The 24,576-nt window shown below is 41.2% G+C and overlaps 1 protein-coding gene across 3 annotated transcripts in view; it reads right to left on the reverse strand.

Annotated features, from left to right (window-relative positions):
• LOC120302840 (connector enhancer of kinase suppressor of ras 2-like) overlaps positions 1-24,576 on the reverse strand; it is a 228,902-nt gene that overhangs the window by 80,839 nt on the left and 123,487 nt on the right. For all 3 annotated transcript variants that reach the window (XM_039331852.1, XM_039331843.1, XM_039331835.1), the window contains exons 7-9: positions 18,151-18,210; positions 12,091-12,159; positions 2,204-2,350 (exon numbers count right to left, since the gene is read on the reverse strand). In XM_039331852.1, the coding sequence (XP_039187786.1) occupies positions 2,204-2,350; positions 12,091-12,159; positions 18,151-18,210 (276 nt within the window). The remainder of the gene's footprint in view (positions 1-2,203; positions 2,351-12,090; positions 12,160-18,150; positions 18,211-24,576) is intronic.

A 24,576-nucleotide genomic window follows, 5' to 3' on the forward strand; every position in this document is an offset into this window, starting at 1 on the left:
ACACCCAATACCATTCCAGACAAACGGTTGTCCAATCTCTTCTTAAAAGCCCCCAGTGATGGAGCACCCACAACTTCTGAAGGCAAGCTACTCCATCGGTTGATTGCTATGACTGTTAGGACATTTCTCCTTAGTTCTAGGTTGGTTCTCTCCTTGATTAGTTTCCATCCATTGTTTGTTGCCTTGCCTTCTGGTGCTCTGAAGAATAGGTTGACTCCCTCATCTTTGTGAGATGAGATATTGGAACATTGCTATCATGTCACCCCTAGTCCTTCTTTTCACTAGACTACAACTTTTGGAGGCAATGTTGAACCTTGCACGGTGCATACCTGAAAGCTAGTATTATTTACAGCATTGTGCAAAGGGTGGCAAATATTAAGTGATCTTTCTCTAAAGTCATGGTTGACTAACAAAAGAAAAACATAAAACCCAGCTTGGATCAGAGTTCTGTATTTGATGTTCCTAGTAAGTTGGGAAAAGCTGCTCTCAAGTGACAATTCTGTCTTTATCAAACTGCTGGGAGTTTGCTTTTTTAAATCCTTTTGAATGCCGTGGCAATCTAACAGGGACAACACTCAACCGCAATTCATGATAGCTTTGATTGTTTTTTTTTATACTGACAAATAAATAATATTTGTCTTTAAACTCATAATCTTTTGGCCTCCAAACCTGAAAAATAAGCAGGTTGAGAAATCCAAGAGGGATTTAAAATTTCTTCTGAAAAGAATAGCTAGAAGGAAAGGGGGGGGGGGAGAGAAGCAGCTGTGATATGATGGAAATGAAGAATAATATGATTTGATAGTATTGATTTTGCTCGTGAGAGAAAAAGAGAGAGACTTGAATGAGGCGCAGTTGGCTAAGGGCAGCTGGTGGAAAATGCAGGGCTTGTAATTGTATTCTTCCTCCATTTGCAATCCCAGTAATAATAAAATAAAAAAGATATGAAAAGAAGGTCATTAGATTTTTAATCGGAGGGACGATTAACAGAAAACGCACTGCACTCAATTTCTAGGTCATTGCTGTTGCCTGATAGAACCAGCCATTCAGGATGGGGGGAAGGGTCTTCCACCTTCAAATCACGTTGTAGCCATTTGGGGCTCAAGACCTATACCCATCTGCACCCAAGGGAACTTAACTTTTGAGTAAAATGTAGGAGTGTGTTAGTAATCCCTTCAATTGCACGTCGCAACATAGGAGTTCATAAAGGAGAAGAGGTTGTGCTCAGATCAGCAAGTTGTGGAAATGTGGAAGATACGTTATGACGCATCAAAACTTTGAAGAACAAACGTGCCAAACGTATTTACTGGGTCTCTGTGGATATCTGGGAAACTCTCTGGCTGTTAGCCCAGTGAGGTGGTCCAGGCATGAAGCACAAACTGGAGTATTCGCTCTATCTTTGTCTATGGAGATTCTCAGTCATCCAGGTCATGGTTGTCCCAAAGGTGCTTTTCCAAAAGACAACTGGACTTTACTTGTTTTTCCTTGAAAATGTTTTGCTTCTTTAGTTCTATAGACCCCTCACTGACCCCCAGAATGGAAGGAAGCTTCTTGGATGAGAAGTAAAACATCTTCAAAAGCAAGAAAGTTCAGTTGTCTTTTGAAAAAGCACCTTTGAGATGACTAAATGTGTTGCGTTGCATTGCATTGCATTGCATTGCGTTGAACTTAATTGCATTGCACTGCACTGCACTGCACTGCATTGCATTGCATTGCATTGCATTGCATTGCATTGTATTGTATTGTATTGTATTGTATTGTATTGTATTGTATTGCATTGCATTGCATTGCATCACATTCCATTGCATTGTACTCTACTCTACTCTACTCTACTCTACTCTACTCTAGCTGAAGAAGCTTCTTGGATGAAAAGTAAGACATCTTCAAAAGCAAGAAACTCCAGTTGCCTTTTGAAAAAAGCACCTTTGGGGCAAACGTGACCTGGATGACTTAGAATTTCCGTAGATTTAGTCATTTGACCATATCAAAAATATAAAACTAATACAAATCACAAAAACAATCAAAGAAAATAATAGAACAAGCTCACAGCAAATCCTCCCCCCTACCATTAACCCCAGTCAGATCTAAATCTTTATATGCCATTGTTAATGAGGATTGCTGACACCCCCCCCCCCCAGACAAACAAGAGCCAGTGATGCATTTTTCAGAGTTCATTAAACAAAGACTCTGTCCAAGGTCATCTTACCTGGAGAGCAAGGGGTTTCCATCTGACGTTCTTGAGAAGTGCTGGAGCAGAAACAAGAGTATTCTGAGGTCGCTTCTTCAATGTTAAGATCACTCCGTTTGGGTCTTCACGCAACGCATTGACCAGATTCTTTAATTGCCAGCCAACCTGAAAAGAAAATCCTATTGTGAAATTTTGAAAAGTCATTTTCCTCCTGCCTTTGGTTAGCTTTCTGTAACCAAGGCTGCTTTGATGTTAATATCTCAATCAATCAATCAATTTATCATTACAGCCAAAGGCCAATAGATAAATTAAACATTCAAATGAAACAAAACCAAACAGAACCAAACACAAGCAGACATAGCAATATATTACAATTCATGATGTCATCATACTGAATCATACCGACCTGACAATAAAAATACATCTATAGTCTAATGCTGGATTAAAAACATGTAATAAAATTAATTATAAAAGTTTATTAAAAAGATCTAAAATGTTTATTTATGTTTCTGGTGAATCCCTAATGCTGCTGCGCAGAATCTAGCCACCTGTGCCGTGATCACTGCCTGCTCGCCCTTTAAGCAGCTGCTGGAGATAAATACTTTCTTTATGTTAATATCGTGAATGAGGGATTCTCTAGGATTGACTTTACGTTACAAAGTGAGTGTGCAGAATTGACAGATTGGATTGCAAAAATCCAGATGACCACCAGGGAAGAAATACAGGATTAGATTTTTGTATGTCTTTGCTTCCACCTGGTGGTCATCAGTATGAGTGCAGATGTGTGCATCTGTGTTATGCAAAAAAGACATGATCGGAATTCCTCTATTTATTAAAGCAGCTCTTCCTTTTAGCCAAAAAACAGCTTTGTGGCTGTTTTAACACTTGAGTTAATGTCGGCTAAGCAAGCCCTTAAAGCAGCCACAGCTTTATTTTAGATGAAATATGAAGCCTGGTTTTCTTTTAAATACTTTTCACCATATGCCCAGCTGTAATATAGGTCTCGTATATCACTCTTGGCAAGAGTTGTGTAGTTCCTGTTAAGCATTTTGCTCCTTTCTCTTTAAGAAAAAAAGGTAATATTTGTTTATTTTAATTTTTAAATAGGGCAATATTGTGATAAACAATCCATTGCTCTAGCATTACTTTTTAAAAATACAGACAGTGATGTACTGTTCTAATTTTTATATCCTCTAACAAACTAAATTATTGCTTTTAATTATCTTCTCTACTGAAGGATCTCTCTTGTTTCACTGGAGGATTTTTTAGCAGCAGCTTCAGAATAATTACAAAATGAATCCTTGCTGTTGTAATAGGATCTGTTAATTTGGGGGGTAGGGGAGAAATTGAAATGGGGAGTTTGGCGGGGGGAGCTTGCATCTTGGAGAATAATATTGCTGCAGTTTCTTCAAGGTGTTTAATTAAAGATAAAACATCATTTATTTGAGCTATGGAAAAGTCCGGAATTTATTAAGTTATTGCAAGTAATAACACTATTTGCAAATAAAGCTCCAGTAACACAGAGGGCCACATTTCTCTGTCTTGAAACTTAGAGGCATTCTAAACATTTTTTTTTCTTAAAAAAAAGGGGGGGGGGACAGTAAAAGAAATTCACCCCTTTACTTTCCAATATGGAGGATCCTTTAAGTTTACAATCCAAGGAAAAGCTCTTTTGTTTGCATGAATAAACATTCCACATTCCTATGAAATGCAATGTTTAAACAACGTTTTGAAAGAGCCGTTAAGCAAACAGTTAAAACATACAAATGAAACAGAGTATTTTTTTCTATTAGCATGCATGGAACATTTCCAGAAGCACGAACGCTGTGGTGGCGAACCTATGGCACGCGTGCCACAGGTGGCATGCAGAACCCTCTCTGTGGGCATGCGCGCCGTTGCCCCAGTCCTGGGCCTTCAGCTGGGTTTTATAAAACCTTTTCGCTTTAGGCCTCCGCCGCTGTGTGCCAAAAAAAAAAAAAGGTTCAATCAATCAATCAATTTCAACTTCTCGCGGGAAAAAAAGATCTCGCAAAGTTGGAATTGATTGATTGAACTTTTTAGTCCACCCAGTCTGCCGTTACCATCACAGCCAGGCTCACCCAATGGGCACACCCACCCAATGGGCCACGCCCACCCGGCACCCGACGATACATAAGTGGGTTTTGGGTTGCAGTTTGGGCACTTGGTCTCTAAAAGGTTCGCCATCACTGCGCTAACGAGTCCAAGGGGCTGAGTTTGGAAAGACTTGGGGGGAAGGAAGCAAAAAGCTTCTTAGTATGTCTTCAAAGTCCACTCTGGAAACCTTGCCAGACAAAGACCGACTTTCCACGATCATTGTCTTTACAGGTGGTCCTCGACTTACGACCACAATGGAGGCCAATATTTCTGCTGCGAAGCAAGACATTTGTTAAGTGAATTTGGCTCCATTTTATGATCTTTCTTACCATAGCTATTAAATGAATCACTGCAATTGGTAAGCAATTGTTAAGTTGGTAACCCAGTTGTTCCCCACTGATTTTGCTTGTCAGGTCGCAAAAGGGGATCACGTGATCCCAGGGACTCTGCAACCATCATAAATATGAGCCAGTTGCCAAGCATCTGAATTTTGATCACGTGACTGTGGGATGTTGCAATGGTTGTAAGTGTGAGAATTGGTCGTAAGTCTCTTTTATCCGTGCTGTTGTAATTTTGAAAAGTTATTAAAATGAACTGTTGTAAACTGAGGACTATCTGTAATTGCTTGAAAGGCTCAGCAGGAGAACAAACACTCAGAGCCAGCCCTAATCAGCATTTAGACGGGCTGCCGTTATATATTCTTTCCTCATTTTTCTGTTAGCCAAGCATCCTTCGTCTTTCATGGAACTTCTTGGGACTTTTCTTTTTCAGGAATTCTGAAGATCTGTCTTTAGACCAGACATGTCAAACGCAAGGCCCGGGGGCCGGATGCGGTCCACAAAGTGGTTTCATGTGGCCCGCGAAGCCATCCTGGAAACAGTGAGGGAATGGCCCCCGCTGCCTTGGCCCTGGCCCAGGCCGTCCGGGAGCCAATGTACAATTTTGTGGTGGCCATCTATGCTGAAACGCATTCAGTCTTAGCTCCACAAGGCCGTCTGGAAACAGCGAGGAACCAGCCCCTGCTGCACTGCCCCCGTCCCCTGGGTGCGTGCTGGGGAGGTGTCCCCCTTTGTGAGGAATGAAGAAATGGACCATGCTTTGGCGCTTGCCCTGGTCCCACCCCCTTCGCCAGAGACCCTCAGATCTGTCCCACTCCTGCCCAGGCCCCCACAGGCCCCCTTGATGCGAACGATGTAGAGCTGGCCATGCCCACCCAGTAGGCCACACCCAGTAGGCCACACCCACCCTGGCCACACCCATCCGGCCCCCCAAGGGCAACCGCAATGCTGATGAGGCCCTCAATGAAATTGAGTTTGACACTCCTGCTTTAGATCATCAACAATCCAGGCTAGGTTTTGTTGATTTTTCCATCTCTATTTGTATTCCACTTTGAGGCTCTCCCGAAGCCATTCTTCTGCAGTGCATGAAGAATTACATTGGCCTAGGATCATTTTAGATTATTCAAGCATCTATCAGGAACTCATTATTGGTGTGTGAATGCTATGTTGCTTGATCATAATAATCTTGCCAATACTGAGAAAATAATCACCGTTGAGAGCTTAAGGGAAGGAAAGTTGTATTTCTGGCTTCCTATTTAATTTTTGTGAGTTTTAAATAAATCAGTAGTGACTAAGCTTTCTCTTGTGGTGCAGCAACTGCTACAGAAGTTTTAAACAACACTAGTGGATTCACACCTTGTGTTAAATCAGAAGGTGGCTTGCTGGCTTTTGATTTAGCACAACATATGAACTAAGCCATTTGGCTTGTAAAATTATGCCTTAAAGAAGGCCATTGTCATTCAGTCTGACAATTTTTTTAAAAAAATAAACCTTGGCTTAGCATGATATATGATCTACAACCCCAACATTGTTTAATACTTGTTCCCCATGTCAGTATTGTACAGGTAGTCCACATTTTGGATAGAGAGGACTGCTGGTTTGAAAGAGGGGTCAAAGAGGCCATATATGTCAAAACTGAACAGCCCTCCCCTCAACAGAGGGGGAGGGATATGACCTCATCTATCTCCAGTCTACAACATGGTCCATTCAGCAGTTCCAAGAAGGCTCCACACTCAACTGCACTACTCAAGTGACCCCAAGGACACAGATAAACCTCCAGGTGGCCTCAATGACTCTCTAAAAGGATGCAAATGACCAGCTGTCTGCAAGGAGTATAAATACTTCCACTCCCCACCAACCAGTCAGAGCTGAAGAAGCTTCTTGGATGAGAAGCGAAACATCTTCAAAGGAAAACAAGGAAGTCCAGTTGCCTTGTGAAAAAGCATCTTTGGGATAAGAGACTGGAGAGCCATTTGTCTGGAGTGGTATATGGCAGCGGTCTATATACTCAGTGGTGGGGAGAGGGGAACTGGTCTGTTCAAGTGGTTGCCCGGTGTGTGCACATACACGTGTGCACATCAGTCTGCTGCTTGTGCACATGTGCTGGCCAGCCGCTTGTGCGGCCCAGTTCTGAACAGGCCACAGTCCAGTAGTGGGCTACAACTGGAGGGTAGGGGACCCCTGGTATAGGGTTTCCTGCTTGAGCAGGGGATTGGACTAGCAGATCTCCAAGGTCTCTTCCAGCCCTGTTATTCTATGTTCTATGCAGTGGTGGGATTCACCCAGTTCGCACCAGTTCGGCAGAACCGGTAGCTAATGTTTGTGTTTCTTCCAGAAGTGGCATCCACACAGAGAACTGGTTGTTCACCTATTTGAATCCCACCACTGGTTCTATGGTCACTTTATGAAGTGCCAAAGAAGAGAAGAAGACACTGAACATAGCCCAGCCATGCTGTACGTGTAGTGAGATTTTTAAAGGTTAAAGAAAGCTGGAGGAAATCTTTGTCTTCTTTATCTTAAAAAAAATAAAAATAAGGCAAGTATAATTCTTCCTTCCAGCCAGACAGATTTTATTTGGGAAAAAAAAAATCCTTAGAAAAGAAGAACACATGGAAAAAAACAAAAACCCTGCCCTGTCAAAGCAATGCAAGGGAGGACGAGATCCATAGGTCCATTCTCAGAGAAACAAAGATTTAGTCTAAAACAGGAGAAAGACACACACACACACACACACACACACACACACACACACACACACAGATGCAAACAGCCTCTACCAGAGGCTGCCCTTTCAAAATAGTTATTGACGAGAAATGCAAGGGGTCTTCAAGTGCACAGTTCACATCCAGTCCTTTGGTGATGGATTTAACCTCATTTAGAATTGGATTGCAATACTAAATATATTTTACCAGGGAGAAAATCACACTGAACACAGTAGGATTCCGACTCAGTGAGCACACAGTCCTACACAATTATCAATACTGACTTTGCTCACATAGGTTCTGTTCCTTTCCTCCAGGCATAAACCCAATCATTTTCGAGCTGGTTTCTTTTAACCTAGAAAATGGTTTTGGCTATAAACGAATTGGGGCTTTATTTCTAAATTATTTCCCTCTCATCTCTCTGCCTTTAAGTTAGGTGCTGAAAAAAACACACACACAAAAACCTCATCCTCCTGACATTTAATCGCAACCTGGAGAACCAGCGGCACTTTTGAAAAACTGGATATAAATGTTAAAAACCGAGAGCCTTGGCAAATTTCACTAGCTCCTTCTTGCCGGAGAATGTGAAATAATTAATGCCCCAAAGATAAATTGCTCTAAGAGGAAACCTTAATGAAGGAGTCATTAAAAACTAAAAATATATATAATTGAGGCCATCCGGCCCCAAGTGTCAGTAGGCCGAAATGGAAAGCTCTTAAAATGTGATGGATGATATTGCTGAGTATTGAATTTGGGCAAAAATAGAAAGATGACATCATGATGGACTGGAATTCTTGAGAATGGAAAATTAGAGACACATGCACACCACCGTTGCCTTCTAAAAAAGGAGTCATTTCAATAGCCTACCTTTCAAGTTGAGACATGGTAGCACCTTGATTTTACAAACATGCAAAATGTCTTTGAGAGACTAGGACTGAACTTATAAGTCACATGGTTTTCTTGCAGACATTGCATTACCAAACTAGGTAACGTCATCAGGGCTAGTGGTGGTTTAGCAGCGATAATATTACCTAGTTTTGTAATAAAACATCTGGGAAGATCTCTAGGACAATGTATGCTACAATGAAGAATTAATAGGTGTAATTTTAGCAATAAGGCAAGTGGGTTGATGAGGATTAAGCTGACTGACAATTAACAGCAAAAAGATCTCCTATCGCACTCATCTATCTATAGATCAATTTCAAACGGGGAAAATGAAGACAGCTGCCACTCAACTTGGATAGCGTTAATCAAACAAATAATAAGTTTAGATTGATAGGGTGAAAGATACGGTAGGTTCTTTTGTATTTTGATTGACCTTTAAAAAGATATATCAAGAAGTCTAAAAAGTTCCCAACAGGGAACAGAAAGTAAAATCCTCCTGTTCTAAGCAGTGAGCCTCCTAGACCAGGGGTAGTCAACCTTGACTCTTTTATGACTCGTGGACTTCAACTCCCAGAATTCCTCAGCCGGCATGGCTCAGCTTGGAAACCTCTCCCTTTCCCCTCAGCATGGCTGGCTCAGGAATTCTGGGAGTTGAAGTCCACGAGTCATAAAAGAGCCAAGGTTGCCTACCCTTGGCCTAACTAAAGTTAACACCAAGCAATGTCAATGCTGTATGGATGCATCTGCTAGATCTTTACCTTGTCAAATGTATTGTGTGAACAATGGCAACATGTTTGGTATTATATACCACAAATGTATATAAAGCAAGTGCTTCTTATCTCTATTCCTATGCATTCCCATCGGTTCCACTACAGTAGCTAATATAGTACAAAGACATATTGCTGTGTCTGACAACAGTCATGTTGTGTTATCAGAAGAAGAAGAAAACGTGTGGCTTGACTCATCAATGTACAACTAACAGGGTGTGTTTGAATGTCTAGAACTGATAATTATTGGTAAGAGGATGACAGAATTGTTAGAATGAACTCTTGGAGTTGAGTTCAGATATGGTAATGTTGACGCTGGCCTATGTAAGATTACAGGACTTGATTCATCTAATAGGCCAGTGCTTAAGATAAAATCTGTTCTGGTTGAAATCTGGATGGCATTCAAGGATTTCTCATTTGAAAAATAAAAGGGTAAAAAATAATTTGATTTATCCAGGAAACAAGAGGGAGCATCTGAGTACCACCACGTGCAGTGAAAACTCTCTCTTAATGTCCAAGTATTCAGTCAGTCTGAAAAGCAAGTCAAGTACTCAAATGGATTACCAGGGCAAACTTGATATTTGATGTTTGAAGCAAAGACTAAATAGAAAAGCTTTGATTTTTTTTCCATCAGCTGTTTTTAACCTACAGAAACAAGCATTTACGTAATCAATCTGAGGTTTTCGTGATTAAACTGGAGGCAATGTTAAAGTTGTTTGGTTAAAAGTAAATCAGGTAATAGATTTTGTTGTGGTGTGGCCTATATCCCCTTAAATGCATTGCTCAGATATGAATCAAGCCTTGTTCAAAAATCCATTTCAACCAAAGCTCTATTTTCTAACTGTTACTGGATTCAACCTTTAATTAAATAGAATTTATTCACATCCCTGTTGCATACACGGATGCAAGACAGATGAAGATTTTAAGTAAGGATCAGGCAATAGGTTACCATATTATCTAAAGATTTAGTACATTGCACCTATATAAAGAAGATTAAACTTCTCTTCTTGAAATGTCAGTTTGGAGAAATGTCTCACCAACTTGGATAGATGTCTGTCATACACCGTCACAAAGAGTTGCATAGCAACCACTTTCCTGATGGAGATTTGTCTTACTCAGTATGAAGGCTACTGAAATGTTGAGTAATTGTAGGACACTTGTTCATTTTATCTGGAGCGAAGATGCCCTTGACCAACATCAAGGATATTGTGTCAATGCACACACAAATGCAGGAAGTCTCATCACTCCATCTCGGTGAAAAAAATATTCTCAGTTGAATGAAGAACACAAGGGAAATGAATTGAGATTTGCTTCCGAATCTCCGTTTCTTTCATAATTAGAATGACACTGATGGAGTTCATTAGTTTGTTCTTCGCTCATTGTAAAACCGCACATGCTTCTCTAGAAGCTGTTCTTTGATTGTCACTCAGTTGGGTTGAAAGGGCAATTAGAAGGGGGAAAAAACCCCACACGTTTTAGAGCAAAAAGGCTTACAAAAATACATGCTTTGCAAAGCTGTTTCCAAAGAGTGCACACTTTTTTTTGTTCCTAATTTTGATAAGTTACACAGGGGAAGTAGGCGTGTGTGGAACCGGTTTATGAATGCGTATCCAAAATTAACACAGGCAGAAGTGTATTTGCTGATCTTTTTCTACTAAAAAAAAAAAAATAGTTTCTGAAATTCACTCCAGTACGATGATCAATAATAGTCATTGCTGAAAAGAGAATATGGGGCCAATGGAAGACCAGCATACTCTTTGAGGGAGGTGGGCAGTTCCAAATGTAATAAACAAACAAATAAATAACCTTATCTATATTTTTACATGGGGCCAATGGAAGACCAGCATACACTTTGAAGGAGGTGGGCAGTTCCAAATGTAATAAACAAACAAATAAATAAATAACCTTATCTATATTTTTACATGGGACCAAATGGAAGACCAGCATACACTTTGAAGGAGGTGGGTGGTTCCAAAATAGAATGAACGAACAAATACATAACCTTCTTTATATTCTTACGTTATTGGCTTGTATTATGACAAAGCTAAACTGAGATTCCATGCATGTGTATTGCTTCAATCCTGCCTTTCAACCTCACAAAAAGGTTAACAAAGTGGCATTCAAAATACACTGTATGAATGCAAAATTCTCCCAAATGGAAGAAAAGGAAACGCGGCATAAAACAATAAGAAACTGTCTAATTTCAAACACATAATAAAACCACCAGACCAGAAATGTCAAACAAAAGGCCCGGGGGCCGGATGCGGCCCGCGAAGTGGTTTCATGTGGCCCATGAAGCATCCTGGAAACAGTGAGGGAACGGCCCCCGCTGCCTTGGCCCTGGCCCAGGTCAGCTGGGAGCCAATGTACAATTTTGTGGTGGCCATCTATGCTGAAATGTATTCAGTCTTAGCTCCACAAGGCCATCTAGAAACAGCGAGGAACCAGCCCCTGCCGCATTGGCCCCTGGCCACACCCACCGGCCCCTGAGGGCAACTACAATGCTGATGCAGTCCTCAATGAAATTGAGTTTGACATCCCTGCACTAGACAATAAAGCAATAAATGTAATTAGTTAATATTCTGGCCATGCGGCCAGTGTGATTATATGCCAAAGGTGCACAGAACGTTGTTAGCTTCCCACCAAAGTGGTACCTATTGATCTACTCGCATTTGCATGCTTTTGAACTGCCAGGTGGGCAGGAGATAGAGCAAGGAACGTGAGCTCGCCCCACTGTGCAGTGCTCGGGTCTCGAACTGGCTGTTAACTTTGCAGCTGACAAGCTCAGCATCTTTTAACTGCTGAGCCCATTACACCCCTATGGACAATACAGGGGTAGTTAAAACACCATAAGAAGGTCAGCGCTGACCTTCTGACAGCAGTGGAATAAGGGACTAGTGTCCAGCACAGGGGACTAATATAAGCATAAGAGACGAAACCATACATTTCCACTTCTCTTACGGGAGGTTCAAACGAATCCCCAATGAAAAGGATACCTAAAGATGTGAAATGGCCATTGGTGCTAAGCTAATCCTTCTCAATAAAAGGAGACGATTAAAACAAATGACCGCTTAGTATTTCCTGAGAAGTGTACTCACCACCGTTTGATGGTTGACCTGGATCACCTCATCTCCTGCATGGATTTTCTTACATTGGTCTGCTGGAGACTAAAGGCAAGAGAAAGGGGAAAACCAGCCATAAGTCCCCTTTTTCCAGTCCTGTTGTAACTTCAGACATTCACTAAACAAAGGGCTGTAAGGCGAGGATTACCTGTGCTTCAGTCTCCTGATCACAGTTGCCACCTCCTTTAACCCATTTCTCTTATGGGGAAAAAAGGTATGTATTTTACGAGATATGTGTTATCTCTGTGTCCACCTTCCCCTTTCCCCCCCTCCCCTTAATGCAGTATTTTGTCTTCTGTAGCAAAAACCTTCAAAAGAGAAAAGCATTTGTCATACAGGTATTCCTCGGCTGACGCCCGTGACTGAGCCCCAAATTTCTGTTGTTAAGTGAGACATTGCTTAAGTGAGTTTTGCCCCCATTTTGCTCCCTTTCCTTGACACGGTTGTGAAGTGAATCGCTGCGGTGGTTGAGTAACTCGGTTGTTAAGTGAATCTGGCTTCCCCGTGGACTTTGCTTGGCAGAAGGGGGCAAAATCCTGGGATGCCGCAACCGTCATAAATATGAGTCAGTTGCCAAGCATCTGAATTTTGAACAGGTGACCACCGGGATACTGCAACGGTCGTAAGTGTGAAAAATGGTCATAGCTCATGTTTTTTTTCAGTGCATTGTAACTTTGAATGGTCACTAAATGAACTGTTGAAAGTTGAGGACTACCCATACCCATAAAGTATTTTGTTTTCTATAGCAAAAACCTTCTCTCTCCCGCCCTCCCTCCCTATCTCTCTCTCTCTCTCATCTATTTATCATCTATCTATCATCATCACCATTATCATCATCTATTATCTCTCTATCTCCTCTCTCAGATCTCTCTCTCTGTCTCTATCTGTCTGTCTGTCTGTCTGCTGTCTGTCTGTCTTCTTCATCATCATCATCTCTCTCTCTCATCTATTTATCATCTATCATCATCACCATTATCATCTATCATCTCTCTCTCTCTCTGTCTCTCTCTCTCTCTCCCTCCCTCCCTCCCTTCCTACCTACCTACCAACCTACCTACCCATCTACCCACCTACCTACCTATCCATCTACCCATCTACCCACCTACCCACCTACCCACCTACCCATCTACCCATCTGTCTATCTGTCTATCTGTCTATCTGTCTATCTGTCTATCCATCTAGGTAAACAGCACTTGTAATACAATACAGTACAATTAATTTTGGCTACAGCCCTCGGTATATTATTTGATCTGGGGACAACGACATAATACATTGCAACTTGAGAAGGGTGTAACCAAAGAGGACATTTGGAGAAATCTACCAAATGTTATTAGGTTGTCAGGAAACTGTCAGCAGAAAAGCTGAACACAAACTGTCTCTGAACAAAAAGTAACATCTTAGGAACCTAACGCAGAAGCACTTCAAAAGCCACCAACTTTAAAAAAAGAAGAAAGAAAAGAAAATAATTCTTTGGAAGGGAAATATCACACAGTCCAAACTAACAAAAGAATCCCAACTTGGTGAAGAGTTTTTGTATGTTCACATTTCAATTAAATGCATCCCCTAAAGCATACACAAGAACTAACCGCCGAGGCGCACAATGGATCAGCTGCAAAGGAAAGTTGATTTTTTTTCCAGTTTTCTCAACTGCTGAGAAGAGAGGCACAATGCTCGACAACATTGTTCAAAACTGGGCAATTATAGAGACTGCAGAAAATATATAAATTTATCTGAAGTCCAGCAGGCATAGTTTCTGAGATATTGGTGTGCTTCTCAAGGAAATAGCTTTTAGGGTTCTTTTATGCGTTTTAGTTAGACCCATATGTCTTTCTTATGGTGCAGCTATCAGCTGAGCTCAACTCTGCCTCTTCCAGCCAGCTGTCCTTTGGATGTCTTGGGATTCTACTGAATAGATCCCAGCTAGGATTTGGCTAGCATCCTCATTTATCATCTCTCTAACTTCCTCATATCTATCTCTCTGTCTCTCAGTGTCTGTCCGTCCATCCATCCGTCCGTCCGTCTGTCTGTCTGTCTATCGATCATCTATCATCATCATTATCATCATCTATCATCTCTCTATATCTCTCCCTCCCTTGTTCTCTCTCTCTCATCTCTCTGTCTCTATCCGTCTGTCCATCCACCCTATCTATCTATCTATCTATCTATCTATCTATCTATCTATCATCTATCATCATCGTTATTGTCATCATCGATCATCTACGTATATCCCTCCCTCCTTCTCTCTCATCTCTCATCTCTCTGTCTCTGTCCATCTGTTTATCTATCTATCTATCTATCTATCTATCTATCTATCTATCTACCTATCTATCTATCTCTATCCATCCATCTCTCTCTCTCTCTCTCTCTCTCTCTCATCTATCCATCTATATCGACCATATCATCCAAGCACTTTCAGACTTGGAGCATTTGTGAATGCAGGCATGGAGGCATGGAGAACCTCAATGAAACCAGTCTTAAAGCTGTACCTTCCTCCAGCCCTGGCTGCCAATCCACAAAGTCTGCTTTCCATCCGGAAGGCTGCCAAAGGCATCTTGTCCCTTGCTCTTCTGAATAATGTAAACACTCGATTTTGTCTTTGTTTACCCTCCACCTTCTCGCAACCCTACCTACCTTCCTACCCTTGTAGAACTGGAGCAACCTACCCACCCACCCACCCACCCACTCATCTTCCGTTCCTTTCTCCCTTAAAGTTTAAAATAGATCTTTCCTTTTAAACAGATTCCACAATTATAAAAGGGAAGAGAAAGGGAGGGAGAGAATGCCCATTTGTGCTGAACATAAAGTGATATAAATATCACAATAAAATTAGCAAGTGTGCTTTATTACTCGACTGGAATAACTGTTACCACACATCCTAGGCGGATTTAGGAGACCTCTGCAGAGATACAATCAGCACACGATCGTCTGCCTTCCGTTCTCTGAGAATCATCAACACAATCATCATCATCATGTTAGTTTCAGCCATTCCCACCCACCCCCATCTTCATTTTATTGTTTCACTCAAAGAGTTTGCAGTATGTTTCCTAAGGAGATCAGGCTCATATCCCCAAAGGGAAAAGGGCGGTTATATCAATAATAATAATAAAGGCTAACTCCGTTTTCCATTCTGCCTTGTTAAACTGGGATAATTTTATTCCAGTCTTCCCTAGACCATCTCTCACACAGAAAATGAGCCTCGGGGAAAGACAGCACGAAAGAACTCTTGAAAGCATTTCACTTTAATAAAAGTCAGGTAAAGAAAGATTTTATTTACTCTCCCTCCACCCTTTCTGAATATAAAATAGAAGCATCATCTGAGCCTTCGTTGGTGTAGTAGCCCTTGATGCAATTTGAGCCAGGCAATTTGAAATCGAGTGGCAGGTTGCACACACTTTTCTTCCGATTCTGCCAGCCCCAAAGAAAGTCGGGGTGGGAAGCCTCCACCAGAGACTTCACACAATTATTTTAAACCCTCCCTTGAAGGAGAAAAGGAGGAAGATTCCTAATGTGATCTGATCAATGTGTCTGTTAAAAATAATGTAAATATAAACGTAATATAAAGGCATGCACCCCCTCTTAGCTGTAAAAATGCTTGCCTGCTCAGACGTATATGTTGCAAAAGAGGAATTTTGCCAGCAGAATGGGACAACTCGCCGTGGGCAACTCACCACGGCCAGCTTGCTGTGGAACATCACAGGATCATTCAACAATTTGATTTAATTCTTTAACATGATTTTTACAAATATTTTCATTTTGGTACTGCACATTTCATTTTGGCATCCTTTCTTCAATGATTCTATTCCACCATTTCTTCAATACTGGTGTAACTCAATTGTCCTGCGGCGAGTGTCCCGTTGCCCATAGCTGTCGGGCCCAGCCCAGGAACAACACACAACAATCCAGCCAGAGTTTAGTTCTCTTACACACAATAAATGGTACAGGTACTCCTTGACTTACGACCACACTGGAGCCCAACTTTTCTGTTGCTAAGTGAGGCACGCGTTAAGTGAGTTTTGCCCCATTTTACAACCTCTCTTGACACAGCTGTTAAGTTACTAACACAGTTGTTAAGTGAATCTGGCTTCCCCGCTGACAGTCGCAAAAGGGATCACGGGACACTGCGACCGTCATAAATAGGATGTCAGTTGCCAAGTGTCCGAATTTTGATCACGTGACCAAGGGGATGCAGCAATGGTCATAGGTGTGAAAAAGGGTTAGGTCACTTTTTCAGTGCTGTTGTAAGTTCAAACAGTCACTAAAGGAACTGTTGTAAGTTGAGGACTTCTTGCATCTTGCCAGACTAATAGATGTAGCCTGGAAGATTCTAGGGAGCAGCTATCCTAACTCTCTTCCTCTGTCTCCAATGCAGCTCTGGGCTGTGCTGCCTCTTGTCTGCCCCCGTCCTTGGGATGTACTTCCTCTGTTTGGGTCCAGAAGAAGAAAATAAGCACCTAGATCAGTGGTTCTCAACCTTTTTAATGTCACGACCCCCAACCGGTCGTAAGTCGAGGACTACTCAACCGGTCGTAAGTCGAGGACTACTCAACTGGTGCAGCACCGTTTGCAGAATGGGACTTTTGGCGGGCTCAGCAGGGCAGAGACAGCCTGGACCATTCCTATTGGCTTTTGAAAGCCAATAGAATTAGACTCTATTCAAGAGAGTCTGTTCTATTGGCTTTCAAAAGCCAATAGAATAAAAGGGAGTAGCACAGCTCAGGAAAAGGGGAAAAAAATGGCAGACTGCATTGTTTGACGACCCCCGTGAAATGGTCGTTCGACCCCAAATGGAGTTCCGACCCACAGGTTGAGAACCACTGACCTAGATTATGATGGCAGTGATGAAGAGGAAGCAAAAGATTTATAGATGCCACCTTGGGGGGAGAGGCAAGCCTTGGAAGGATGTCTGTCTTTTCAAGGCCTCTCAATTTTTCTCTCTCTCTCCAACTCTTTCTTAACTCAGTTAAATCTGTAGATTATATGCCAAGTTAAATCATAGAAGTCATGTGCTGAAACAGAACTTTTAGAGACCCAACACCAGGTGTTCAGATCTCCAAACAGCTGGAGACTTCAAGAAACAGAATGAATTATGTATCACAATGGTGAAGTCTATGCAAGAATGAACAATTTCTATTCTATTTAAAGGACAAGATTTGGGGCTATACGTTTCACCCAGTTACTAAAAATGCATCTACTGTGTTTTTCCTCTCCCCCCCCCCCCCGGTAAACTCACATGCTTTCTTATAATGTGTTTTAAAATAAAACACCCTGAACTGAAACACTTAACAATATCCAACATGACAGGCATCTAGAAACATAAAATTCAGTGCACTGTCAGAGTAACTTCAACTCAGTAGGGAAAAAAAGAAAAGATCAGAGGATAAAAGCCATTTGCCAGACAGCTGAAGGTGAAAAGCTATCAGTGGAATATAGAAAAACCCATCCATAATAAATCTTAAGAAAGTTCGAGCCTGGGTCAACGATAAACCCCACAATTTCCTTCTTTTTTTACCTTATCATTTCTTAAAACAACTAGAATGCAGGTAATCCTTGACTTACAGCTACAACTGACCCCAAAATTTCTTTTGCTAAGCAAGGCAGATGTTAAGTGAACTTTGCCCCATCTTACGACCTTTCTTGCCACAATTGTTAAGCAATGATTTACTTAGTTGTTAAGTTAGTAACCTGGTTGTTAAGTGAATCTGGCTTCCCCATTAACTTTGCTTGTCAGAAGGTTGCAAAAGGTGATCACGTGACCCCGGGACACGGCAACGGTCATAAATATGAGTCACCTGCCAAGTGTCTGAATTTGGATCACGTGACCACGGGGAGGCTGCAATGATCGTCAGTGTGAAAAATGGACATAAGTCGCTATTTTCAGCAGTGCTGTAACTTTGAATGATCACTAAGGAAACTGTTATAAGTCAAGGACTACCTGAATATATGTGTATGCATCCATGTATGAATGTGCACATATATACGGATGTAAACATGCATGGAAATAAGGACAACAAGCCTGACAAAAATAAAGAAACATACATTTTCTGTTGTCCCAGTGATCACATGTAGTCCATCATAGGTTGATTTAATATACATTCCCTAAAAAAGAATGAGATGAGAAACCATTAATACAAATGTAACGCATGAGTTAGTGGTTCCCGCAACAAAGACTGGCATGTGGAGTGCTCCTGTTAAGGACCCTAGCCAGCCAGCTAGCCAAGCCCTTTCCTAAAATATGAACATAGAACGCGGAATAACAGAGTTGGAAGGGTCCTCGGAGATCATCTACTCCAACCCTCTGCTTGAGCAGGAGAATCTATACTATTTCAGACAATAGCTGTCCAGTCTCTTCTTGAAGGCCTCCAGAGATGGGGCACCCACAGCTTCTGAAGGCAAGCCGTTCCACTGGTTAAATATCCTCACCGTTAGGAAATTTCTCCTAACAGTGAGAAAAAAAAAATCCATTGTTCTCTGAACACCCCATTTTATACAGAAAATATATAAATTTATCTGAAGTCCAGCAGGCATAGTTTCTGAGATATTGGTGTGCTTCTCAAGGAAATAGCTTTTAGGGTTCTTTTATGCGTTTTAGTTAGACCCATGTGTCTTTCTTATGGTGTAGCTATCAGCTGAGCTCGACTCTGCCTCTTCCAGCCAGCTGTCCTTTGGATGTCTTGGGATCCTAATGAATAGATCCCAGCTAGGATTTGGCTAGCATCCTCATTTATCATCTCTCTAACTTCCTCATATCTGTCTCTCTGTCTCTCAGTGTCTGTCTGTCCATCTGTCTGTATATCATCTTTCATCATCATTATCATCATCTGTCATCTCTCTATATCTCTCCCTCCCTCATTCTCTCTCTCTCTCATCTCTCTCTCTGTCTGTCTATCTATCTATCTATCTATCTATCTATCTATCTATCTATCTATCTATCTATCTATCTATCCATCTATCTATCTATCTATCTATCTATCATCTATCATCATCATTATTGTCATCATCTATCATCTATATCCCTCCCTCTCTCTCTCATCTCTCATCTCTCTCTGTCTCTGTCCATCTGTCCATCTCCCTCCCTCCCTCCCTCTCTTCTCTCTCTCTCTTTATTTATCCATCCATCCATCCATCCCTATCTCTCTATATCTATCTATCTATCTATCTATCTATCTATCTATCTATCTATCTATCATCTATCCATCCATATCGTCCATATCATCCAAGCACTTTCAGACTTGGAGCATTTGTGAATGCAGGCATGGAGGCATGGAACACCTCAATGAAACCAGTCTTAAAGCTGTACCTTCCTCCAGCCCGGGTTAAATATCCTCACCATTAGGAAATTTCTCCTAACAGTGAGAGAAAATAATCCATTGTTCTCTGAACACCCCATTTTACACTGTCTTGCCGATTCCCCCCACCATTTCCAAATTTCCCTTCAGCATTCTGTGGCCATCAAGCATTTTTAATGTCAGCTAAACCCTGTAAGGTTTAGAAACAAGTCAGGTATGAGTTTTCCCAGCCTAACAATATTTTCTGCAGTACAGTGGGGACCAAGCATAATTACCTGCAACCTATTGTATCGAAATAGGAATGGTTAATACTGAGACAGGTACTGTAGATCTCCGGCAGAGAAGGTGAATCAGAGTCAGCCTGGACTCCACCAGAGAGCTGGATGAAGTTCTGCCTTTATTTCCCCTTCTTGATCTTCAAACAGAAAACTTAGGGATTAACGTTGACCATAGAATTGAGTGTGAAACGCAAAGGATTTGCGCAGAGAGGGAGAAAGAAGAACTTCAAACTCTGAAGATTAAACAACAAATAATACTCTTTATCACCAGAACCTATTTCTGTCATCTTTGCACCCCATACAGAGCACTAACTCATTAAAAAAAAAAAGAGAGAGAGAGAGACCCGTTGAAGATTTAGATGCTATTTTTATTCAGCATCCTTGAATATGTGCTTGGGTGCACTTCTCTGCGTTGAAAACAAGGAACTTTTCAGCTCCATTTTTTTCTACGAAAAACACAGTCCTTTGAAGCTTGTCTTTACAAGGAGAACAACAGGTAGGGGTATAAAAGACTGTTCAGGAGCTGCTGAAGGACTATAATGAGTGGCTCTTAAGCATGATATTTGTGTGCTTCATCCAGGTTTAGAATCATCAAGTCCCAGGAGGTTTGCTAGCGGCAACAAGAGAGAACCTGCCTTTCTTTTTGCTAGCTTCCTTAGATCTGCCAACCCCACAGGTAGAAAAGGAGCAAGGAGGAACACTGTAGGTTATGAATTTGCAGGATTGATGATTCTAAACCAAATGTTGTGGAGGCATGCTTGACCCAAGGGGATCAACCACACCACCAAGAAAGTGTTAAGACAGCCATTTATCTGAAATGGTATAGGGTCTCCTGCTTGAGCAGGGGGTTGAACTAGAAGACCTTCAAGGTTCCTCCCAACTGTCTTATTCTATTCCAAGGGGTCTCCAAACTTGGCAAGTTGAAGACTTGTGGACTTCAACTCCCCAAATTCCTGCTGGCTGAGGAATTCTGCGAGTCTTAAAGTTGTCAAGTTTGGAGAATTCTGTTCCGTTCTATTCTATATGCAGAATATCTATCTGCGCATGGTTGGCCCCAGGTTGTCCTGCATCCTGAGCAAAGTGATATGGGCCAGCTGGCTGGAGTAGTAATTTGAGACCTTTGGTATCAATCCTCTACTTAAGCCCAGTCCAATGCTGTGGGATTTTGGCAGACCGCAGATGTGAGCATCAACCATCGATGTATGGAAGTTATACTTCAAATGAAAGCTGTCTTATTACAGATTTGTAAAAATTGTGGAGGTGGGAGAAGAACTTTATGCATGCAGTATTAGATTTGGTGGAGAACTGACTAGTCCCAGCCTTTTGGAGGGAGGAGATGGGACAGGAGGCGACACATAAATGATCTGTTGGCTGCCTTGCACAGAGCGTGGAGGACACATTTCAACTCATAACATCTGGCGAGATGCACTTTTGATGGACCGAAAACTTGGAAGCAGTTTTCCCAAGGTTGTAACGCAGTTTTTGCAACCTTCCTCTGGCCTTTATCCAAATCTTATTTGTCTTCCCTCTCGTATCCAGAAACACCACATGTGCATGAACCTCCTTGAACATTTGTGGACTTCACTTTAAGGGCGATCCTCCAAGGGCTAGTTTATCCTTCATCGTAAGAAGCTGCTGACACTAAAGGAAATTTATAGCTTCCCGTGTCATGGAGACACCGCTTGAGGGACCATTCCATATTATGTTCCATCAGACAGGCAGACCAAACTATACAAATTACCCGTACGGGATATTTTTTTCCTCTGCTACCATCTGTATGGGGTAGTAAAGGAAAAAGCTGCCACAGGCAGTTCCCAATCACACCAGGAGGTTTCTAATTTATTGTTAGCGAAGCATCCATCTTTATGACAACACGGGTGGATATGAAAACATGGAAGGGAAAATCATGGCAACTGCGAGGGGGATTTATCTGGGCAGTCCTATGAATGGAGAAATCTCTTTTTACTTCTGAAGCAGTAAACATTCCCACCTACCCAAACATCTGCTTCTCAACAACAACCTACCTTCACAACTATCTATTTGCCCATAATCTCTCCTAAATTATCCGTTCTTTCTTGTACATAGCTCCCCTAAGACAAATGCTTTGGAGGGGATTTTTTTTTCTTTCCCTTTTTTTTTCCATGGGGAGATACATTATTTATTGCGATACAGTGCAAAACTCAAAGAAGTGTGCAGGCCGAGGGATTGCTGTAATCCCATTCGTGATTATTTCAGAGAGAGAGAAAAACGTGGTCAGGTTTCACTGAGATGTAAACTAAAGGTATTTATCCCGACCTGGTTACATCTCCGAATAAGAGTGAATGTCTCAGCGCTGTTTTCAACAACAGCCCCACTGCACTCCTTACGTTTTCTCGTAAAAGCAGATGAAACTAACTCGGTACTTGGGGGGTTTCCTGTGCTGGGTGAACTCAGTTTAACATAGAACATTGGGATTCATTTAGCCCAGGATGGTGGACATAGAGTAATAGTGCTCTTCAAGCATAAGTCTACCAGCTCTTTTAAGAAGACTGAACCTATGATATCTACATGTCAAACACATGCTCTGTCCCTAAGTTAGCTCATCCCTCCCTGCCTTCAGAGGTTGTGGGACTTCTTCACTGAAGGCTTTAAAGAAGAGACTGGACAGCCATTTGTCGGAAATGGTATAGAGTCTCCTGCATGAGCAAGGGAGTTGGACTAGAAGACCTCCAAGGTCCCATCCAGATTCTATTCTATTCTATTCTATTCTATTCTATTCTATTCTATTCTATTCTATTCTATTCTATTCTATTCTATTCTCCTCTCCTCTCCTCTCCTCTCCTCTCCTCTCCTCTCCTCTCCTCTCCTCTCCTCTCCTCTTCTCTTCCATTCTATTCTATTCTACTCTACTCTACTCTACTCTACTCTACTCTACTCTACTCTACTCTACTTTAAATTCCATCCCACTATTCTATTCTATTCTATTCTATTCTATTCTATTCTATTCTATTCTATTCTATTCTATTCTATTCTATTCTATTCTATTCTATTCTATTTCATTCCATTCCATTCCTAGCAAAACAAGGACAGAGAAAGTTGCTGGACTGTTATTAATTTAAAGGCATTTTATCCAACCAATGTTGCAACTTACTAAGATTTCTGGGAGAGTTCAACAAATGTACAAGCTCATTAAGGAGAAAGAGAAATGCATTTTGCCAAATATTGTTCCATCTCTGTTCATCTTTTACCGGTCAGATTATTCACTCTTTCCCTGTAGTTCTCAGACTATTTTTTTTTTCAGTTCAACTGATAACATTTTGGGATTTGGAATCGCCATGTTCAACACAAATGATTTTTTTTTTCCATAGACTGGCCACTGCTTTTTAACTAAGAACGGAAAATCAAGAGTTGCAGTCCTGTGATAATTGAAGATTTTTGATGGAACTCAAAAAGGAAGAATAACGCTTCTTGGGGGAATGTATCTGAAAAAAATCCAAAGCAATAGTGACAGTGCTTTGTAGCTAAAGCTGAGCACCGTCAGGCTGATTAGCTTCATCTGATGTGACAGAAATTCCTAGCGGAGTTGTGCACTGCCCAAATATTAGTTATAATAAAATCTTTTCTTTAGGCATTTCCCCCCATAATTCAGTGGGAAGGGTTCCTTCAGACATTGAAAACATGTTTTCATATTTTGCATATGATGAGATTCTCCCCATAAAAGTAGGCAAGTTACAATCTCTTGAGTATGACCTCAGTTACAAGAACAAGGCAGTGTGATGGTCTATGGGCTTTGATGTTGACTTTTATTAACCCACAACTGAGGATTTTTGGCAGGGCGCACTCTCGTTTCTCCTACACTGAGAAACCCTTATTAGATTGCAAAAAAGGGGGCTGGTATAACATATCTAAGTTTCTCACAGTCTCTAAAGCCACACAGTTCTCAAACTTTGCTGAGTATTGTAGGAAGTGTAAAGAAAGAAGACAACAGAGAAATTCACACAGCAATGTATTATTTTTTCCCCTGTGATGCTTATATACTTTTTTTTTTTTTTTTTGCTCTGGGCAACAACTGTCAGGTGCAAATAACCAGACCTACCTATTCAGAATCGGAACTAACTATTTTATTATGTTCTGCCTAAAATACAGGAATCGCTCCAGTTTGGCAGCTCTTCCTTGGGAACAATTAGATGAGGCTCCAAGGAATTCAGGGAGAATCGATTTTGGTCCTTTACAGTTGTGAGTGACTCTAGATTAATTCTGCACTTGATTCTTCCTCCGTGCCAGGCTAGGTTCTTCACATCTGTCCATTCAAATATCAATATTACATCTGTTCATCAAAATGTCATGCCCTATAAGGTTAGGGTTTATTATCATTCTCTTCTTTCAGTAATCAGAAAGGAATACAGGTTAGCAAGAGAGCTTCATCAGCTCTGTGGTTATACTATGAAGAACATGGGTCTACTATTACGAGGGTCGGAATAATAACAACTTACTTAATCACTTGGGTGTTTTGGCACTGGGAGGGTTAATTTGTCTTGGAGAAATTGAGTTTTTTATGTTAAGTTTTTTCCTCCTTAATGGCTCTTTTCACAGTGAAGTGAAGATTGCTACGCAAAGAAATAAGAAGGGTAAAGGGAGATGGATCTAAAATGATCTCTGAGTAGGTGTGTTTTAGATTTAGCTCTCCTAAGACCAAAAAAGCAATATGTGTCTGGCCAGTTTTAACCTCAGAGTTAAGACCCTGCTTTCAATAACCTAAGTAATTTTAGTAAAAAAAAAAAAAAAATACAACAGACTTGAGAAGAGGACAGGAGAAGGAATGTTGAGCTAGATCTTCTCCTTCCAAGTGTTGTATAAGGATCTCACATAAGTAAAAAGAAATAATTGGAGCAGAAGTGGATTGGCTCTTTGGATATAAC

Source organism: Crotalus tigris, unplaced genomic scaffold (assembly GCF_016545835.1).
Source record: "Crotalus tigris isolate CLP2741 ecotype Arizona unplaced genomic scaffold, ASM1654583v1 scf7180000017622.5263843, whole genome shotgun sequence".
Classification (NCBI taxonomy): domain Eukaryota; kingdom Metazoa; phylum Chordata; class Lepidosauria; order Squamata; family Viperidae; genus Crotalus; species Crotalus tigris.